Source organism: Mus caroli, unplaced genomic scaffold (genome assembly GCF_978045245.1).
Source record: "Mus caroli unplaced genomic scaffold, Mus_caroli_1 scaffold_7, whole genome shotgun sequence".
Classification (NCBI taxonomy): Eukaryota; Metazoa; Chordata; class Mammalia; order Rodentia; family Muridae; genus Mus; species Mus caroli.
Window position 1 is genome coordinate 2,592,126 of NW_028227262.1, and position 15,622 is coordinate 2,607,747.

Below are 15,622 nucleotides of genomic sequence, written 5' to 3' on the forward strand. Positions count from 1 at the left end.
TCTAATATCGAATAAAATCAACTTTCAACCAAAAGTTATCACAAAAGATAAGGAAGGATACTTCATACTGGTCAAAGGAAAAATCTACCAAGATGAACTCTCAATTTTGAATATCTATGCTCCAAATGCAAGGCCACCCACATTCGTAAAAGAAACTTTACTAAAGCTCAAAGCACACATCACACCCCACACAATAATAGTGGAAGACTTCAACTCCCCACTCTCAGCAATGAGCAGATCATGGAAACAGAAACTAAACAGAGACAGTGAAACTAATAGAAGTTATGAACCAAAAGTATCTAACAGATATTTATAGAACATTTCATCCCAAAACAAAAGAATATACCTTCTTCTCAGTACCTTACAGTACCTTCTCCAAAACTGACCATATAATTGGTCATAAATCAGGCCTCAACAGATATAAGAAGAATGAAATAATCCCATACACCCTATCAAATCAACAGGGATTAAGGCTGGTCTTAAATACCAACAAAAACAATGGAAAGCACACATACACAAGGAAGTTGAACAACTCTTTACTCAAGGATAACTTGGTCAAGAAAGAAAGAAAGAAATTAAAGGCTTTTTAGAATTTAATGAAAATGAAGACACATCATACCAAAACTTATGGGACACAATTAAAGCAATGGTAAGAGGAAAACTCATAAGAAACTGAAGAGAGCTAACACTAGCAGCTTAACAGCACACCTGAAAGCTCTGGAACAAAATGAAGCAAACACACCCAAGAGGAGTAGAAAGCAGGAAAGAATTAAACCAAATAGAAACAAAAAGAACTATACAAAGAATCAACCAAACCAGGTGCTGGTTCTTTGAGAAAATCAACAAGATAGATAAACCCATAACCAAACCAACCAGAAGGCACAGAGACAGTATCCAAATTAATAAAATCAGAAATGAAGAGGGAGAAATAATAGCAAACTATATCTTAAAATAATTATTCTGTTTGTTGAATATTAACAGTTGAAAATATTAAAATCATATTCTACAAACATCATGGAAATATTATTAATAATTTTTCTCACTGTGCTTGAAATTAGCATTTTCTTAATGTTTAACTTCAAAGAGTTTTTGCTATCTTAAAATGTTTAAAATATATTTACTGATAAAATAACTTCTCGCCTAGAAACACTGATAATCTTTTAAGTAAACTGATTGTTAGACACTGTACACAGGTATATGATGCATTTTAAATAGTCTCCTACCATGTTAGGTAGAATCATACAAGAGCTTTTGAATATATTTCTTAATGATTTATTTTTACTATTTTATGCTGTTTTACTATGCTTAATCCAAAAGAATGTTTTTTTTTTATGTTGTAAAACAATTTAGTATTCAATATTAGATATAGAATCCTCAGTTAAGGATAATATTAAATATTCATTAATGATATTTTTAGGGTATGAAAGGATATGAATATAAAAGTTGAACAAGTTTTTTATGTATTACTTGATTCTCAAAATACTCAATATTATTAATATGTTTGATGTATACAATTCATTTAAATAATAAAACAATTAAGAAAAAAGGGAAAAAAGAAAGGAAAGGAAAGGAAAGGAAAGAAAAAAAGAAAAGAAAAGAAAAGAAAGAAAATATGGGTCTCAACCTTGACTGAACACTAAAACCACCTCAAGAGCTTTAAAAATAAATCTTGGCCTCACTCTGAAGTGTTAGCCAATTAATCTAGGTATCTTTGAGCATTAATTTTTAAAAGCTTTATTTGTGTTTAATTTGTTTATACTTGTTGTTTTTTTTTTTAATTAAGAAAGTCACCCAGATTGTCAGCTTGGTAAAGGTACTTGGAAGCAAGTACCTTTACCACTGCTCCATGTTGTTTTTTTGTTTGTTTAGAGGGAAGGGATATCCAGAATTTCAAAGATTGAGGCAGAAAGACTACACTAGACTGCACATTATGTACTGAGATCCTGCCTCAAAAATAACCCAGTACCAACTGAGCCATCTCACTAGCCTTCTTCATACCTTCTCTTTACAGAATCCTTGGAAGTATCTAAAGATGCACTGAATATATATTTATTGTACCATCCACCATAAGATAGAAAACCCCCAAGAATGGGGACTTCATTCTTTGCATACTTGGGTTGATAGGGCATAAAACAGGCCTTTGTCCAATAGACATTCAGCAATAATTTGTGAATAAGCCTATCAATTTACATTAAACCTTTCTTTAAAAACAAACAAACAAACAAAACATGCTCATTGGACACAAGGCCAAAGCTGATGTATATCTTTTTTTTTTTTTTTTTTTTTTTGAGACAGGGTTTCTCTGTGTAGCCTTGGTTGTCCTGGAACTCACTGCACACCGGGCTGGCCTCAAACTCAGAAATCCGCCTGCCCCTGCCTCCCAAGTGCTGGGATTAAAGGCGTGCACCACCACTGCCCGATGTATATCTTATGCTGATAAACACTGCAATAGTTTCTCTTCCCAATGGTGTGACTAAATGCTTGGCTGAAGAACTTCAAGAATAAAGGAGCTCATTTTAGCTCAGTCTGAGGGTACAGTGCATCATGGCAATAGGATCTTGAGGCTGTGGTGAACAGCCTCCACAGTCAGAAAGCAGTCATAGATGCTCTGCTCACTCTTTCTTCCTTATTCAGTCTAAGGCCCCAGCCCATGAGATGGTGCTGCCCATACTCACCGTGGGTCTTCCAAACTCGCAACCACATCCAGAGGTATATTTTCTTAGCAATTTTAAATCCAGCTAAGTTAATAATTTGTGATTAACCATAACAAATACTGTGCCAACCAAGAGGGGAAATGGAGGTCTCTATCGGTATTCCATATTCTTTAATGTTCTTATTTTACAGTACTAGTAGATGAACACTTTGTACAGGTGTTAGGCAAGCACTCTACCAGAGCCATATCCTCAGCCCTATCTTTGTTTAAAGTTAAATTGATAAGTAATCGTGTATATTGATATTCATTTACTACAATATTAAACACTGCATCTCATGCCAATTTCCAGGATAGGACTGTCTTCTCACTCTTCATTATTCTAACTTCATTAAGGAGAGAGCTTCAGGCTGAATACATGTTTCAAAGATGGAAAAGCAAGGCAAAGAAAGCTGTGTACTCAATTCTTTCTTGCAGCAAGGAGATGCCATAGGGATTACAGAAATTCTTCCCCTGCTTTCTCCAGAACTTGTCTGTGTATTCACATTTGAATCCAAGGCTCAGTGGACAGAAGACAGGAGCAGGCTCTTTCTTTAGGCTCTGCCCATACTGAAGTAACATCTATCTCTGTTCGTGCGCATCCTGTGTGCTGGGTAGGGAAGGATGCAGTGGACTTGAGTAAGTGCTCAACACTGAAGATTGGATTTCAGATAGCCAATAGCAGCACTACAAGATAGGTATTGCCATGTTTGTTTTGTTTGCTTTTGAGACTGTATCCCAGGCTAGATATGAATTTATGGGAATTCTCCTGCCTCCAGCCTCCAGAGTGGAAGTACGAATCACACCTTTCCTATTCCCTTACCCTTTGAATGGAAAAACTTGGAGGCATTAGGAATCTAGAAGAAATCAAATGGCATATCCCAGAGGTTTAACTAAAGAAAAAGTAGTTATACACGATTCTTTAGGGCAGGGGTGAGACAAAGCAAAAGGGATTTTCAAAGTATCCAGGGAAGTGACAATGGCCTGGAGAGGACAGATGGAGTCACAGAGGAGAGCCAATTAGATAGGCATTATTGGTAGCCCACTAGGTATTTGTAACTAGATGACAGAGCCCTAGACTAGGTTGCAAGGGCTGGGATCAATAGAGGGTGGAACGTGCAACCAGAGAAAAACCAGCTCCAGGATAAGTGAGTGGAAATGGGGAAGCATTGGCTTCAGATTTGACCTCATCCCATCCTCAGCAACCGTGACATGTCAGTGGTCCTGTATAGACTCAATGGCCTGCAATGAGCCTTTCTATACAATGAGCCTTTCTAAATAAGTGATGTAGAACAGAGAAGTTCCAGTGACACAGATCATAACATCAAATGTACTGCTTAAACGGCCATCCAGTATGCCACCTGCTACCATCTTGTCTATGATGTCATCATCCAGCCTTGCAAGAGCCCTAGATTCCCAAATACAGAGAGGATCAAGGCTATGAGAAGCCACCCCCCTTTTTTGGGGGGGGGAGGGTTAGGTATGTAGAGATTTGGTCCATGTTGTTTGAAGACAAGTTCCACTGGGTAGTCCTTGCTAACCCAGAGTTCGACAGTTAACCCGGGTTGGGCTTCAAATTCACAGCCATTCTACCTCAGCCTCCCCCAGGGCTAGGATTACAGCACTGCGAGACCACATCAGCATGGTCCACGTTTCAGCAAGGGTTCCACACTAGGGAACAGACTAGGAAGGGCAGCACAGAGTGAGAGCAGGAGTGAGGCAGAGACAAACAACAGCCAGCTTCCTCACAGGTGAACATCTTTGTGCCAACTCGCTTATGTATTGTTGGAAGAGTTGGAGCCATAAGTGGAGACTTGGCTTTTTGTTAACAGCTCATGACTTGGGAATGACACACATCGTAGACAAATAGCAACAAATACCTACTTCTTAATAGAGCCTCATGTGCAAATTATAATAATATATTTAAAGCACTGGGCCCAACACGAGGTCAGTAAATAGTGGCAATTGCTCTTTATATTGTTAAGTCCCAAGAAGACATTTTAGAAAATATGACCATTGTGTTTGAAAATACATTCCTTACTGCGAATACACATATTTCACCGGTGACTCAGTAACTCATGGTATAGCTAACACCCAGTTGAACCCTATGTTAAATACTTTGAAAGTCCTTTATTTGTGGAGTTGCTGGGAAGAAGCAATTGTGGAGGGAGGGCTCAGAAGGTCAGCAGCAGTGGGAAGTTTTCTTTAGGAGTCCTGAACCAAAACTGGCACCCTCACCACACCTCATGAACAGTTGCTCGCCTTACAACAGCAGTAACATTTTATGCTTGTGACTAGGAGATGAGTTCAAAGACAACTTTCTTTTTCCAAATCAAACTTTATGTATAATTTATCATTTTCTCTCCCGGTTTTCAGTTTTGAATAAACAAAACCCAAAGTAACATTTCCCAAGACACAGCAACAGCTATTTTTTCTTTTCTTTTTCCTTTTCTTTTCTCTTCTTTTCCGTAACTGTGACACCAGCAAGTTTTAACCCAGATGATCACTTTCGGTCAATGTAGGGGGTGGATAGCCCTGTGTTGGGGAATTGTCCTCCTGTTCTGTCTCACAGGCCAGTCACAGCAACGTGCCCAGTTTAGAGGATGCGGATGTAAACCCTGCCCATGTCACTCAGCCCATCTCTTTTACTCAGACAGTTCCCTAGCAGCTCTTTGATGGAGACACAATCCTTTGTTTCCAGCACAAACTGCTCCACAGCCTTGCGTCCTGGCAGCTGGCTCTCCATCATCCCGTTTCTGACATTCTCCAGGACAACGCCTCTGATGGCCTTAGGTTCTCCAGGCACACCGAAGATGATAACCAGACCCAGGCAGTCCTCTCCTACCAAGTTACAGAACTCTTCCAGCTTGTCAAATCTGCCTTTTTTCCAAGACTCCTCTCCCCTTGACTCACAGGATTTTGGGTCCGTCAGAGGGAGCGAAGCCATCCTCAGAGTCTGCACTGCCACCTGAAGCCGTATTTGCTTATCAGGTCCCCAGAAGGTCCAAATCCAGTCTGCTCCAAACAGCCAGGCCTGGTGCTTGGTCATCTTGGTGGTGGTGAGCCACTCATCCGCTCCCCTTTCCTGGCAGAAGGTAACGAAGTGGACAAGGAAGACCTCAGTCAGTGAACTCGCTGCAAGGCAGAGTCTGCTCAGTGGATACTCAAACCCGAGGTACTCCTTCAGCTTCTGTGCTGCGTGGGAAATAGCCGCACTGACCACCTCACACATGGCAAGAACCTCCTGGTTGTCCTTTGGAGCTACCTGCTGTGAAGCCTTTTGCCCCATTTTCTCACACCCAGTAAGTGCTGCTCCTAGCTATCCAGCACGTGAATGTCACCGGGAACTGCCTCTTTCTCACAGATTTTCTTCAGCAAAGCCACATCTGTTAAAGCCACCACCAGCTTTCTAATGCCACAGCTTCCTTGATATGGCTAGCCATATAGACCCGAGGCTAGACAAACATGTGAGGGAGGGCCCCGTTTGTCAACTGGGTGTGTTGTGCTCACAGATTCCTGATGCTTGCCAAGTGACAGATGACAATTTCACACAAAACACCTGTTGTACTCCAGGTTATGTACAGCTACATTTGGTCTCTTCCTGGATGTGGCTCCTGTTTCTAAAAACTAGTCAAAATAAAACCAGCATGTGAATGTATGGGTTAGAATCCTACATTCTCCAACCAATGTCTCCAAGCTTGTGTCTCTTCTGTTCCCCTTTTTTGACGCATCTGTTCTGACCCTTCCTTCCCCAGGCGGGTTGTTGGCATTTCCTTTTATACGTACTTCTTAAGCAGAGATCTCAATTTGTCTGATTTAAAAAAACTCAATCAAACGTGCAAGTTTACAAACAAAAATCAGTTACTGTTTCCACCAGAAATGAAGACTTTGTTTTTCTGAACAAAGAAACAATGACAAATACACAAGGCAATTACCAATTGACTTTATTTCCTCTCATGAGGTAATGCAAACTTTGCATAATACTTTAGTAAATAAAATATATAATCAAAAGTTTTTAACTTTATCACATATCATCAGTTGTTACATTGTCCTTGATAAAGAATATTTGGCATCTGTAACAGTCTGCTGGTATTTTAACCAGGTTCTAATAACAAACTGAGCTTTTCAAATGGTGGTATTTATTCATGTTAAACTAAAACCCCAATACAGGAAGAAGCCAATATTGTCATGAAATCATGAATGGGAGCATTCAAAGAAAACCCCTGTTAGCATCTGATAATTCAATTAGAAATAACCAGCAGTGTTACAAGGTTCACAATGAACAGCTTTATAACCTGCAGAGCATAAAAAAGGCATACTGCTGACATTTGGAAATAGCTATCACCAGATCTATCACTGTAAAGTGACCTGTCCACCTGTCCCCCAGTGTCTAAGCTCCTGTCCAGAACACAGGGGATCTCATTTAGAGTAGCCCTGAATGAAAAGTAGATTGTCTCCAACCCTGCTAAAAACACTCATAGACACACACCACTCAACAGCTGCTTTGTAGCTTTCTATCTTCTTTACAAAAAGCCTTTGGGCCCTGTGTGACAGAAAACATGAGCAACATGCTGTTGGACAGGATAGCCATTAGAAAACGTTCTACAGCTTTAAAATAGCTGGGTTCTGATTGAGATAATATGAAGCCCCATCAGCTGACAGTCTGAGTGTAAGGTACAGTCGACATGGCAAGGTGGACTCCTTAGTTCAACATAATGATGAGTTTAGCAAAGGAAAAAGAGAAAGAAACTTAAGATGTAAAGGTTCTGTTTGGTTTTTTGTTTTTCCAAAGTCATTCTAACAAAACCTTTTCTGATGGGATATGAGTGCATCTAAAGGCTTCAAGTTGATGTGGTAATACCTTAAAATTCTTCATTATAAAGCAAATGGAGTCAAGATTAAAGTTCAAGTTCTAAACTGCTCAGCAATTTTTGTGAGAACCAAAGAAGTTTATCAAGTAGAATTTAGCCTGAATGGGTAACACTGTTAAAATTCAGCAGTGGAAAAAAAATTGGACTCTGGTATCTTCAAGAACCAGCTGGTATATGATCATTGAAATATTGGGGTTTCTTCGTTTTAATATGATCTTTTGATCCTTGTGTTACAAAATAAAGGTTCTGCTTTCTGTATACTGTATATATACACGTATTTAGAAAAATATATAAAAATAAGACAGTGAGAGGCAAGTGGAGGTGCTGTTGGCATGGTGGTCTTGGCTCTGGGGAGCAGCTCATTCCGCTCAGATGGCTGCAGTGAACACTGATGTGGCCAGATCCTCCCTCCTGGGGATGTGAGCGAAGCACTCTGGTAAACACCCAACCGTAAATGCAACGTATGTCACAGACTTTACATTAAATAGAGGCAGAGCAAGCGCACTTCCGTTCACCAGTGTCTTTTTTCTCAGTATCCTCAGAATTGGCACCATTCCCGTGTGACAGTTCTCCTTCTGAGTGAGCAGAAGACCAAACAATAAACAATGCACAACCTGTCACCTGCTGCATTCACTATCTGAGAAACAAAGTTAGAAAATGACATCTGTGCTCCTGGCATTTGCCCAGGTGCTCTGCTCAAACGTTGGAGTCTTCATCTGTGATGCTGGCACTCGGGGAGCGGGCAGCAAAATCCTTAAACATGTCATCTTCCTTTAACATGTGCTGAAAAACAAGGGACATGGAGTTACACAGAGTCCCGAACTTAGCACATGCCTCCAACATGCAAGGAGGTGTTTGTGGCTTTAGGTGTTGTTAGAATAACATTTGTAACTCACTGCACACATTCACTGTACACACTCACTCACTGCACACACTCACTGCACACACTCATTGTACACACTCACCGTGAGATTGTTGATGCCTTCAGAAAATGCACCTATCTGTCTCACCGTCCCTTCTGAATCTTCCATCTGCCATGAACAGACCACAGTGTGACAAGCTCATTTGTACAATTTCAAGAGTACAGATAACTGAATGACAGTCTAAACAGAAAGAATGTACACAGCATCGAATGCAGCAGGAACAAGAGTGACTCCGTGCCTCAGCTTCCCTACCGCAACACTTTTAAGGTCTCAAGTCAGCACCAACAATAATGTACGTCAGGTGCTGAGGACAGCGCCTGGAAGCACACAGGAATCTGCAGCTATTCAGGGTACTTTGCTCTTTTTATTTTCAGGCACATGAAGGCAGCACCCTTCCTCAGTGACAGGGTGCAAGGCTTCCAAGCAGTGTCTGCATGACTGTGGGCACCTTACCTGCTCTAACCGATCCAAATCATCCTCTTCATACAGGCGCATGTCCAAGCCAGGTCTAAACCCCTTCTGGGAGCTACCCGATGCCTGGCCTAGCTCCATCGGACAAACATATTCCTCTCCATCTTCGTGTTTCTTCTTCCTCAGGTTCCCAAAGTTGCTAAAGGTCAGCTTCTTTGGCTTTAAAAGCAAACAAATACAATAGGATAAAATCCCTATAACAAAGGACTAATTACACCTATAAGATAATTATTCACCTCACCACACAGGGGAAGCAACATCAATGACCAAATTATCACGGGAAAGCCACAAGCACCCCAGACATAGTATCAGCACACCCAAATATCACAAATTGTCTTGATGTAACTCTCAAAAGGTCAATCTCACCGTTATGCCACAGGCTGGACATGTCAAAGTCCTTTGTTTGGATTAGACAGGATTTAATGCAATCGAACTCCTCTCAGGGATGAGCCAAATTTTGCAAAACTATTCAGTCTAAGATCAGTGAAAGCCAGTGGTCCTCACTGGGCCTTTGTGGCACGGGCCTGCCTGCAACTGCAGCTACTCAGTAGCTGAGGCATGAGAGCCACAGGCTTAAATACTGCCTGGGCAGCTTAACAAGGGCATGACTCATAATTAAAAAATAAAATAAAAATAAAAAAACTAAAAAGAAGGGGCAGACTGGGGTGTACCAAACAATTTTAGAGCACTGGATTAATATGATTAAGAGCCTAGGTTCCACCCCAAGTTGGAGAAGAGGGAAGGAGACAGACAGGAAGAGAAGGCAGGTAGTAAAGCTGGGATTTCTTCATTTGCCTGTTCTCCTTAATAGTAGGACTGGTGAGTGGAAAAGAATTCACACCCTTGGAGAGAAAGAGTCCACTGATCTTTAGGAGAGAAATGTCATTGTAATCAGTACACAGTCCCCCAGGAGAAGGCTAAAAAGGCAGACAGGGTAACAACGAAAAGAGAGCTCAGCATACATTTCTGGGAGAATTAATTAATTGTCTTCACATTAAGGAAGTGAAAATAATACACAGATAAGTTGATGTGGGAGTATCTCAAAAGAAGGAAGAGGGGATCTGAATTTGGCACAAGCCTCAAACCTTGGCAAGTAAAAACCACCCATGGGATGTAATATATAGCTCAGACCATCTTTGAATTTGCAGTCTTCCTGCCTCAGACTCTTGCATGCTGGGATTACAGGCAGGTATCACAACCTCTAGTTTTGACTCTCTTCCTTTTTGAGTTAAAGATGGATCTTCATTTAAAATTCTGATCTATTAAATTAGCATTTTCCACCGACCCGCAGAGCAACAACCTTCACAATCTCTTGTTCAGGTGCAGCCTTTGTGAGATGTTGGTAGCAGCCCTTGCTGTCTTCTTTTGATGCCTGCTTAGCCTTCTTTACTTCCTTGACAGCCCTGACAGCCTGCTCTCTCTGAGCATCCTAACTTCTGGTTTCTGATTCCTCTTGGCCTTTACATCCTCAGGTGATGCGCCAACGATGGCCTGTATGAATCTGCATAGCAGATGCTTTTCATTTGAATTTTTTCCAATTATCCTCTTTTATGGCTTCTTTTATAGAGGATACACTGGTTTATCTGCAGAGCATTTCTTTTGGAAAGGAATGCTGACTCACATTTTACACTAAGAAACCCGAAAACCTTCCTATGAATCCTGGTGTATCGCTGCCAGTGCCCTGAGTAAATCTTGCACTAGCTGAAACCACACAGCTTGACCACCATGATCGTAGCTACCCACCGGCTGGAGGAGATTTGGCTCTGTTCTTAAGATTTTTCTGACTTAGAAACCACAGGAGCTAAGGTGTGCTCAGGATCTAAGCCTTCTTGTTGGTCCATTTGCTTGTCAGTAGCACTGGGGTCAAGCGCAGACCACAAGCCTGCAAGGTATGTGTTCTCTACTCACTTATTTTCATCCTAACTCCTCCTCTTACACATATTTACCAATGGGAAAAGCAAAAACATTGCAGTGGCAGACTGGACTCATGTCAGAGTTCTCAGCATTGGCAAAATACACTGACAACAGAAGCTGACCACATCTTTTTCGACTCTAATAACACAAATGACTTCAGCAGAAACTTTCAAACATGCAATCCCTTAATTGGTCTTGAAATTTATAGATATGTGTACATACAGATATTTTAAACTCATTAATAAAACTGAGTACATCTTAGAAAGTGGAATAATGGGGCCTTTGCAAACCTCGGACAATGATTAAATGCCAAAATCCTGAACCAACCTTCACTTTGGCAGTGGCTGTTAGCAGTACATAATCTGGTAACTCCATGGCATCTCGCTTCTGGTGCTGGGCCTCTGCACCAATCAGAAGGTTGAAATGGGTTGCCAAATGTCTGCGCAACAAGGTTTTATTTGGTGGAATGTTTAGTAACTGGGCCATAGTTTCTACATTAAAACGAGGCTCAAGAACCTGTAAGAAAAATTGGGATTGGTAAAAAGTATCATAGCTTATACAGGGTTGAAATGGAGGTACTTCACACTGCAAAAATTGCTTACGTGGGTAATTCCCAATGCCCCAGCCCAGGGTATGGATTTTCTTTTTTTTAAAAAATAATTTTTTTATGTGTAAAAGTGTTTGCCTACATGTGTGTATGTATGTGTACCGAGTGTGTACAGTAGTGCCCATGGAGGCCAGAAGAAGGTCTCAGATGCCGTGGAACAGGAGTTAAAGATTGTTATTGCCACCATGTGGGTACTGAGAACTAAACCCAATTCCTGGAGAGCAGCTGTGTTTTGGCTGTCTCTCCAGTCTGAACTTTGATTTTTATTCACATATCACTGTGCCCGAGAGAGGCATGGGTAACCCAGGCTTCAGGGGATAGCAGCAGCACAGCTCCATTTGGAATGCTGCCTCTGAAAGCAAGTGCTCATGGAACACTGGTGTGCAGAAATACTGTCCACACACATGCAGGAGTTTAAGACCAGGATCACATGAGAGATGGCTGGATGTTACTCAGTGGTGAGGAACAATAAAAAAGAAATGGGTTTAAGCCTAATTTAAGGAAAGACACTAAAACTGCTCTGCAAGTGAAATCCAGGGAACACCCTGGGAGGGCTGGGGTTACCAGGATTATTGAAAACAAGCGGATGTACAGTGAGTGTCCTTTGCTGCAATGCTTGGAACCGGCGTTCAGAGTTTGGAATATCAGCATGAAGTGAGATTTAATTTTGGGGGTAGAATCCAAGTCCCAACATAGATTCACTTATGTTTCATAGGCACAACATGGTGACTTGATGCAATTCTTCTAGCACACAAAGCCATTCTATCATGGCTGGGTATAGAATATTCTACTTGTGACATGGAAACAAAAGTTTACAGATTTTAAAGCAATGCAGATTTCAGACCAAGACTGCTCACCCTTTAGACTAAAGGAAACCAACCAACCAAGCAGTCAATTTCAAACTGAAAGAGCTTTACCATGAGCCCTCCATGGACACCACTGCCTCTGAGATTGGGGGCATATTCTGCCAAGTCCACCGAGCGAAGCCACTCCATCACACGATGATTGGTCCACTGCTGAACCTCAGATGGGGTGATGCTATTCTGTGGAAACAAACACATACTGTACACTTTAGGTGCTGATGACAGGACCCTTGATACTGAAGCTGCACACGCAGTCTAACAGGCCTGGCCCATGGAGCATACTATCTGGTGTCCTGTGAAGTGTTCAAAGGAAAGGCCAAACAAGTGTTTGCTAATTTGACTGCTCTTTGAAAGAACATATGCCACAGATTCCAGCTTTCTTATGCAGCAGTAAGAAAAGGTAAAGGAAATATTTACAGTGACATTTTACTCCGTGGATTGAGGTGGCAGGAAAAAGTATAGTCTGTGAACAGGAGGGAGCAAGAGTAAGCAGAAAACAACTTTTGGCTTCAGTTACACAGTGGAAGCTTTGTGGGTACAAAAGGGAGGGACGTAGGAAAGTCCCGAAGTCAGTGAGTCTGGATCTGAGCTCTGAGGAAACCAGCTCTTTCTACAGTTTCCAAGAGAAAATGGCTCCAAGTTTTCCACACATGGACTGTCAAGTTCACATGTGCAAGCTTGTTATCGGAGATGCTACCTCATCAGACGGCCGCCTCCTTAGACAGTTTGGCTCAAAGTTATTGATCCTCAGGACTTGGATGGCCCTTTTGATACTGAGATGGTGCAGCACACTGACAACCTTCAGAGACAGTAGGTCATCCTGCAAAGGAGAAATGAGGAGTTCACTGTGCTGGCCCACAGCAGGGGGGAGGGGGCGCCCTGGAGAATCTTACAACTCTGCCATGAGAGCGCAATCACTCTGCTTGTGATTTCAGTTTTCATTTCATAACAGAACTCCTTTTCTGTTCTCAACAAATCCCTCTCTAGAACCTCAAATTCATATTGTTCCCCAAAATCTAACAAATCTTTATCACTCGTCCAGGTGTTCTGATACAATAGTATCATTAGACCCTGCCCCGCATGAAGGTCAGCCGCCAAGACCTTCTGTGGTCTCAGCACACTTCTGTCAGCTTTCCTGGCCTGCAAGGTCCCATGATCGGGGTTACTGCTTCACCTAGCAGACTTGGTGACCAATGTTGAAAACAATTATGTCCCTCAGTATAAGGGTTTGGGTAATAGTAAAAGAGAGAAGAAATGGAGACTTCTGTTTCAACACATCACCAATAAATGTCTTCAAGGAAACACTGGGCAGTCTGAGGGTACCGGGAGCAATTTCAACCATGCCCCACACACCTAAACAAATATCTCAGCAGTAAGTGATGTCAGGGCAGTGCCGAGAGAAATCTTATCAACACACCCAGAAAATAAGCAGAGGCTACCCATGCAGGTACACAGTACACTGTGACTAATAACATATTTCTTGGGGAAAAAATAAATAAAAGAAATTAACTTTCTATAAAAATATTTTTAAGAGTAAAAAAAAATAGTAGTTTATTCTTGGGGCTAACAAGCAATATTATTTCCTACTTTTTTGTAGGATTAGCTTATTAAAATTAGCATCTTACAATACATTAGAAAAATCAATTAACATTTTGATCTAAGACTGAGATACTCATTCCAAACACTTCATTATAGGCTACTTTCATTTAATTAAAGTCTATCAGATTAAGAAACATCTAAATGTGTACTGTTTCCAATATAAATAAAATGTTAATTACTTCTGAAATATATTTGAAAGATTTTTTTTTTTAACAAGGATTACTTTCATTTGAAACCCTTTTTAAGTCTGGGCATTCTGGCTCACGCCTTTAATCCCAGCAATAGGGAGGCAGAGGCAGGCAGATCTCTGTGAGTTTGAGGCCAGCCTGGTCTATATAGAGAGTTCCAGGACAGCCAGAGCGACACAGTGAGATCTTATTTTTAAAAAATAGCAAATAAATAAACACATGGTTTATTTTAAAATGATTTTAGACTTAAGGGCTTCTAGGCAGTGTAGAATTATGTGTGTATTTCATAGTTTCTCCTGATATTCACATCTTATGAAACTATGGCACACATCAAAATTAAGAAACACAAATAAAATTAGTATAGACTCTATTCAGCTTTTGCCAATTTTAAGGCTTATTGTTTTCATTAGTTCATGTGTATGGCGTGTGTGGAGGAAAACACACACACACACACCAAACTCTGTTCTCCTCTCCTCCTCTTCCTCCTCTTCTTCTTCCTCTCTCTCTCTCTCTCTCTCTCTGTCTTCCCCCCATGCACCAAGTTCACACACATGTACAAAGCTCTCTCTCACCCCCCCCTCTCTCTGTCTCTCTCTCTCTGTCTCTCTCTCTCTCTCTCTCACACACACACACACACACACACACACACACACACACACACACACGGCGGTCAGAGGACAACTCCGTGGCCTCAGGCCTCACCTTCCATCTTGGCATGGGTCACAGGAATAGAACTCATGCTGTCAAGCTAGCATGGCAAGCACTTTTATCTGTTCAGCCATCTCACGGGCTCCCAAACTGGTTTTTTACTTCCTGGTTTTTGCCAGTTTCCTACTAAGATCCTTCTTCTGTTCCTGGAGCCAACCCAGGGAACCGAATCCTAACAGGGACTTTCCTTTTAGGAATCACAGGTCACTCTTTCCAGGGTCACTCAATGTCTTTCGGGCATGCAGGTCTTACGTGTGCTTCCTGTGATTTTTGAGTTGAGGTTGCTCACATTCTCTAGGGACATCTGACCCACCATCCCATGGACATGGGCAGAAGCAGGTCAAATGTCACTGTATTTGTCCCAGGTGGAATAGTGTGCTTTGCAAAGAAGGACCTGGAACTAGCCTAGGTTCAAAGTCTCTATGACTTCCTGCTACTTAGTAACCATGGACACCTGGTTACATTCCCCAACTTCTCAGCTCCTTGTCTCTTAGTCTTAAGAATGGAGATGTAATAGTATTAAAGAGTTACTGAGAATCCATAAATGTGGTTCTTAAAAAAGACAGCAGCTATAAACTATGCCAAGCTCATTATGGTCACTCATGCAAGGTTACATGATGTCCCCGCCAAGCTTGCAAGTACTTTGGCTCAATGATAAAAGAATACAAATCCCATGAACTCAGCTCCAAGTTCCTTTCACAATGAAAAAAAATTTTTTATGGAATTAGCAGGTTAAACCTTCCCCTTACTTAACAAAGAAAACACCTATGGGGCTCCCTACCTGACAAC

General features: G+C 41.4%; 2 protein-coding genes and 1 pseudogene across 14 annotated transcripts in view; all 3 read right to left on the reverse strand.

The window, feature by feature from the left end:
- Positions 1 to 4,708: 4,708 nt before the first annotated feature.
- On the reverse strand, positions 4,709 to 5,978 carry Rep15 (RAB15 effector protein). Its single transcript, XM_021165895.3, has one exon. It carries the CDS (start codon positions 5,976 to 5,978, stop codon positions 5,286 to 5,288), a length of 693 nt encoding a protein of 230 aa, XP_021021554.1. The 3' UTR covers positions 4,709 to 5,285.
- Positions 5,979 to 6,616: 638 nt separating this feature from the next.
- Positions 6,617 to 15,622, reverse strand: part of Ppfibp1 (PPFIB scaffold protein 1) — a 136,676-nt gene continuing 127,670 nt past the window's right edge. For all 13 annotated transcript variants that reach the window (XM_029478953.2, XM_029478957.2, XM_029478956.2 and 10 more), the window contains 6 exons: positions 13,036 to 13,158; positions 12,393 to 12,518; positions 11,196 to 11,384; positions 8,937 to 9,113; positions 8,526 to 8,591; positions 6,617 to 8,343 (listed from right to left, as the gene is read on the reverse strand). In XM_029478953.2, coding sequence (XP_029334813.1) covers positions 8,257 to 8,343; positions 8,526 to 8,591; positions 8,937 to 9,113; positions 11,196 to 11,384; positions 12,393 to 12,518; positions 13,036 to 13,158 — 768 coding nt within the window. In that variant the 3' untranslated portion in view covers positions 6,617 to 8,256. The remainder of the gene's footprint in view (positions 8,344 to 8,525; positions 8,592 to 8,936; positions 9,114 to 11,195; positions 11,385 to 12,392; positions 12,519 to 13,035; positions 13,159 to 15,622) is intronic.
- LOC110296449 (large ribosomal subunit protein eL24 pseudogene) lies at positions 9,777 to 10,932 on the reverse strand (annotated as a pseudogene).